At 64.2% G+C, this 5,461-nt stretch overlaps 1 protein-coding gene across 3 annotated transcripts in view; it reads right to left on the reverse strand.

Moving 5' to 3' along the window:
- The window catches only part of LOC112120362 (RING finger protein 145-like), a 13,696-nt gene extending 8,499 nt beyond the window's left edge, over nt 1–5,197 (reverse strand). The window contains exons 1-4 of one of the 3 annotated variants that reach the window (XM_026658181.2): nt 4,978–5,197; nt 2,211–2,319; nt 1,705–1,796; nt 156–391 (exon numbers count right to left, since the gene is read on the reverse strand). In XM_026658181.2, the coding sequence (XP_026513966.1) occupies nt 156–391; nt 1,705–1,796; nt 2,211–2,319; nt 4,978–5,143 (603 nt within the window). In that variant the 5' untranslated portion in view covers nt 5,144–5,197. The remainder of the gene's footprint in view (nt 1–155; nt 392–1,704; nt 1,797–2,210; nt 2,320–4,977) is intronic. The other 2 variants (XM_026658179.2, XM_026658180.1) reach the window with 2 other exon arrangements.
- Between the last annotated feature and the right edge of the window lie 264 nt (nt 5,198–5,461).

The following is a 5,461-nucleotide window of genomic DNA, read 5'->3' on the forward strand; positions in this document are numbered from 1 at the left end:
CAAGGCCCCGTGTCCCATTCCCACCCCCCTGACCGGGCCAGTCCCCTGGACAAGTCTGGTTTCACTGTGAAGTGCCCCGAGCTGCCCGCCTGAGGGCACTGCCAGACTCACTCATCTCCCCTCACCCGCCCTCTCCCTGCATGCCAGCCGCTCACCTGAGCCACCTCCCTGCACGCCGCAGCGGCCAGGTGGAAGGGAACCAGCAGGTGGGAGGTGGCCACATACAGCACCTCCACCACAGTGACGGAGGCGGCGAAGGTGTTGACCACGGGAAGCGCCTGGAGGGGGAGGCCACAGAGCCGGGCCAGCAGCGGGAGCAGCGGGGCACAGAACAGCCACACCTGCTTGGTCTTCATCAGGAGGGCGCAGAGCGTGCTCACAAAGATCTGGCCTGGTGGGAAGGCGAGATCAGGCCCGTTAGTGCAGCTGGAGCGTGGCCGTGGCTCACAGCCGGCCCCTGCCGGGTCCCTTCCCACGTCCCACGTCGCTCCCCTGTACAACCAGCATTCCCGGCATGCACATGTCCAGCTGGCACGATGGCTGCAGCCCACAGCCTAGGCAGCGTGGCCTAGTGCTTAGAACACGGGGCTGGGAGTCAGGACTCCTGGGTGCTGTTCCCAGACCTGCCACCGTCTCCTTGTCGGGCGTGGGCGAGCCACTTCCCTGCCTAGAACAGGACGTTAATGCTGCCCCCCGCCACCAGGGGCCAGCGGGACGTTTGCTATTCAGTGAGCGTGGATGGTGCTTTGAGACCCTCAGATGAGAGGTGCTGCGTGAAGGGAGACTCGACTCATCACCAGCTCTCCCAGCCACTGCTGCAAGCAGGCCTGGGCTCACCCTCCTCCCCACGGCCCCCACCCAGCGGCACAGAGGCTGTATGGGAGGGGCTTGACCTGCACCCTGCCTGCAAGGAAGCGCTCCCCACTCAGGTTACAAATGGACACTGGAGGGCGCTGTCCCCCTGGGTAGCGATTAGCCCCGAGCTGTGTCTGTGTCTTTTGAGGTCAGTTGGGAAGTTTTCTGTCTGCTCTACGCACAGCCTCGCCCACACCAACCCCTGTGCAGAGACACCCATTTCAGGTGTATCCACCCGCCACTCACTGACAAACTCCGCTGGGAGAAGCCGGATTGAAAGCCGAGCCAGGGCTGCGGCGTGTAACTGAACGGGTGTATCGCCCACACGGCCCGCTAACCCGCAGCGCAGACCGGCCCTTACGTCCAAACCCAGCCCCCATTCGAAGCCCAAAGCGGGGGGGGGGGGGGGGGGGGGAAGTCACACGCCCCAGGGCGAGCCGAGATGCGGTCAGGATTCGGATTCAAACTCACTCGAGGTGGTGCCGGTCGCTCAGAAGTGCTGCTCAGCCGGCAGTCCGGCTGGGCTCCCCACCGCCCTGTGGGAGCGGGTGTGCCGTGGTCACACTGAGCGGCCATTAAAGGGCCCCCCGACCCGTACCGGTGCCAGCTGTGGGTGTCTCGGCTCCGCTCCGCTCCCTGAACAGGCGCTGGGGGTGGGGAAAGCGTGCCCCGCATGCTCTGCGGCCATTCCGGTTTGGGTGGGAGGGATCCCATGGGAAAACCCTGACCCGGGGACACGCCCCTCCCTCGGGCTGGGGGGCTTCCATCTGCTCCCCGTGCCGAAGGGGAAGATGGGGTGGCCCCACAGAGAGGCGTCTCAGGAAGGGGGGGCCACAGGGGCAGCCTCACCTGTCAGGGCGGTCACGAAGCGGCTGAGCACCACAGGGTCCTGGTACACAGCCCCCTGGAACTCACCCTCCATCTCATGGCGCATGTAGTCCCTGGAAGGAGAGGGGTGGGGTCTTAGCAGCAGGTGCCTGTTCCGTCCCCCCACCCCCCGGCCTGTCAGCTCCACACTCACTCTAGTTAGCCAGAGCCCCAGGTATGCACCTGCGATCTTCTACCAAGTCCCCGTGCCAGCGAAACCCCACCCACCTTTCTCTCCTGATCACACCGCAGGGACAAGCGCTACCCCAGGGCCAGGAGTCAGAGCCATGAAGTCACAGCCCGAGAGCATGCGCCTAAAGTCCCTGTGACAGCTTCCCCCGGAGCTGGGGCTCTCCTCCCAGGGTACCAAGCACTGCGGCGAGGCGCACTGCTAGCCCCCACAGCCCTGCGAGAGCCACGTACGCTGCGTGCCCCTGACAGGGCCGTGGCGAGAGCACAGAGCCCTCGGGGCACTGCAGGGGGCTCACCTGGCCGTCTGGTGCCCCACGAAGAGCAGCAGCAGCGTCAGGCCGTACAGGTACAGTCTCACCAGGGATCTGACTGGGAGCAGCAGCACCACCACACACAGCACGTGGCCTGGGAAAGGGAGAGAACAGGTCAGCCAGCCATGCCTGCCGTCTCCCTTCACTGCGCTGCCCACCCATGCCCGAGGGCACAGCCGGAAATGGCACCCAGCCTTTAGCGCTAGCCCCGTGGGCGCTCCGGTCTCTCCTCTTCAAGCCTTTCCTTGGAGTCTCTCTGCCCCGGCCCCCATCCTCTTACCTTAGCGACGAAAGGAGAAACCAGTTCAAACTCAGCCACGTGTGTTAAGATACTGCGCTTTCCCAAACAACTCCATCTATACGCTACACGCAGTGGGAGCTTCGCCCACCACTGAAATGCAGCCGCCTCTGGAGCAGGGTGCGGCAGCTGCTGAACAGCGACACTGAACAACAGGAAGGGGCTATCACCCATTGCAGAGGTGCACTAGTGTGGGTCATCCAGCAGGTCAGGAGGGGGCAGCTGCCTCTCTCCTGTAGGCCCTCGGGGCTCTGACCAGCCTCCAGCAGCCTGGGCCCAAGGTCTCGCACCCGACAGAGTCCCCGCCCTGCAACCCTAACTCACAGAGCAAGGCCCAAAGACATTGGAGGCAACCGGTCTGTCTGCGGCAGGGTGAGTCGTTCTGTACCTGGCCTTGCAAAGCCAGGCCCGGAATAGTGCGTTCAGGCGTGGGCACCTCAGCGTGTGATTCCCTTACCCGCTCTGGGCCTCACTTCCTCTCTCTGGCAGCCTTGGACTCAAATCCTTTCTCCACGCAGGAGCCAACACTGGACTAGAAGGGGAAAACCTGCGCGCACTAGTAAAAATGGCACCATGGGACTCTGTTCACTGCCTCTCAGGGATGCCTGGGGGGAGGGATAGCTCAGTGGTTTGAGCATTGGCCTGCTAAACCCAGGGTTGTGAGTTCAATCCTTGAGGGGGCCATTTAGGAAACTGGGGTAAAAATCTACCTGGGGATGGGTCCGGCTTTGAGCAGGGGATTGGACTAGATGACTTCTGAGATCCCTTCCAACCCTGATAGTCTAGATTCAATGGGCTTGGATTGCAAGTGAACAGGTTTTAACAAAACCTGCCAGCCCTGCAAACTGCCCTGGGACCCGACCATCAAGCCAGGTCCTTCCTCCTCACACAGCAACAAGAAAGCGTCTGCATTCAGAACGTGGTTAATGATTCTCTGGATGATGCACAAGTCAAACCCATAAGAACGGCCAGAGTGGGTCAGACCAATGCTCCAGCTAGCCCAGTATCCTGTCTGCCGACAGCGGCCAATGCCAGGGAATTGCCTTCAGAGGGAATGAACAGTACAGAGCAATTATCGAGTGATCCATCCCGTGGTTCACTCCCAGCTTCTGGCAGTCAGAGGCTAGGGACACCCAGAGCATGGGGCTGCAGCCATGACTAATAGCCATGGATGGACCTATCCTCCAGGAACTTACCTAGTTCTTTTCTGAACCCAAACCCAGCTCCCTCGCCCAAGGCAGCATCCACCCTGCAGAGCTCACGAGCCAACAGACCAGCTCCCGCTGGCCCGGGAAGGAGCCAAATGGAGCTAGTTACATGCCCAGACCTGAGGAGGAAAGGGCTATTTTGCAGCGGAGCCGTGCTCCCAGCTAGCACTCCCGGGACAACCTGCAAACCAAAGACCTTTATCCTGCTGTCAAACTGCCGGAGACTGGAGCACCCAGGACACGGAGATCCCCAGGCCTGCCAGTCACATCAAAGCTTGTGAGAGGTGTTGCCTAGACAGATACCTGGGGGCAGGGGAAGCTGGGCTGCCCCCTGGGGTGCCCTTCTGTCCGGGCCCATAGTTAGCTACTGTTATCGGGCAGCGAATGAAGCAGGGTCCCGCTGTGCTAGGATCGATCCACCACTCCTGCAGCCGATCCCCCGGCGATGTGACAGGCAAGAGCTCCACCCAAAATATGCCCCGTTCAGAGCGCTCTCACAAGCCGGCCTGCCACGCACACAGCCTAGTCTGACTTCTGTATTTGGGGGGATAGGGAACACCATGGGGTGGCTAATATGCAGGAGCCCCCAGCTGGGGGGGCGCCTTGGAAGCCACAGCTGGAAACCACCCAGCCTCCAGGGGCTCGGGGTGGGGGCTCCCCACTCCCGCACATGGGTTTCCTGCTGACTCAGCCAGCCCCGCTCAGTCACATGGTGCCGCTGGGCCCCCTCCATGCACGGTAGCTGGTGGAGCCCTGACCTCGGAGACCAGACAATCTGTGCCCCGCGGGGAGAGGCTGGAACAGCAGCTGGGCGCTGCAGGGAGGGGGTGCCGCTTTCTGGGGGAGCACAGTGAGGGCAAGGGAGGGTTGTGCCGGGGGATTGGAGGGTCTGACTGACTTGAGCTGTTTGGGGGAGCAGCTGAACCTTTAAATTGTGCCCCCCACTATCCACACATACAGCTTGGGGGGGCAGCACCCAGTCTCCGCCCAGGACCCTACGCCCCCATACAGACAGTGCCCCGCTCCAGCTGTGGCGCATGCAGACAGCCGGCCCAAGCACGCCGCGCGCCAAGGAGCAATGCATGCTGGGACTCAGTCTGCACCTCCCACCCGCGTCCAGCTGAAACACGAGGGTGGGCGGCCCCGACACCTCCCCGGGCCTCGCTGTCCCCTCCTGGACGCTCCCTGGGAGGGCGCAGACCTCGCGGCCCGGAGCAGGGCCGCTCCCCCGTGCCCCCAGCCTCACCCAGGTAGTAGCCGTGCCACAGGGCGCGGCGGCGCCACGACGCCTCCTCCTGCTTGGGCCGGAGCAGCTCGGCAAAGGCCTGGACGTCCCAGCGGTAGAGCAGGTCCAGCAGGACGATGCTGGGCACCCGCAGCACCACGTTGGCCACCTCCTCCAGCCGCGGCATGGCCGGGCCCCGGGGCCGGGCCGCTGGGGGGCCACCTAGGGGAGCCAATGGGGGGGGGGGGGCGGGGCGCCCCGGGGGGGGGGGGGGGGGGGGGGGGGGGGCCCTGTCCCGCGAGGAGGCTCTCAGCGGGGGGGTCTCCCCGTGTCCCCCCGCCGGCTCTCACCGGACGGGTCACGCCGGGGGGGGGGGGTCTCTCCCTAACGGGGGGGGGGGGGGGGGGGCCGTTCCCTGCCCGCGGCGCGGCGGCCTCTCTGTCACTTTCACTTTCTCCCGGTCCCGCCCCCGCCGGAAAGCCTGGCGCAGGCTCCCCGTGACGCC

Source organism: Terrapene carolina, unplaced genomic scaffold, assembly GCF_002925995.2.
Source record: "Terrapene carolina triunguis isolate 2854851 unplaced genomic scaffold, T_m_triunguis-2.0 Scaffold405, whole genome shotgun sequence".
NCBI lineage: Eukaryota > Metazoa > Chordata > Testudines > Emydidae > Terrapene > Terrapene triunguis.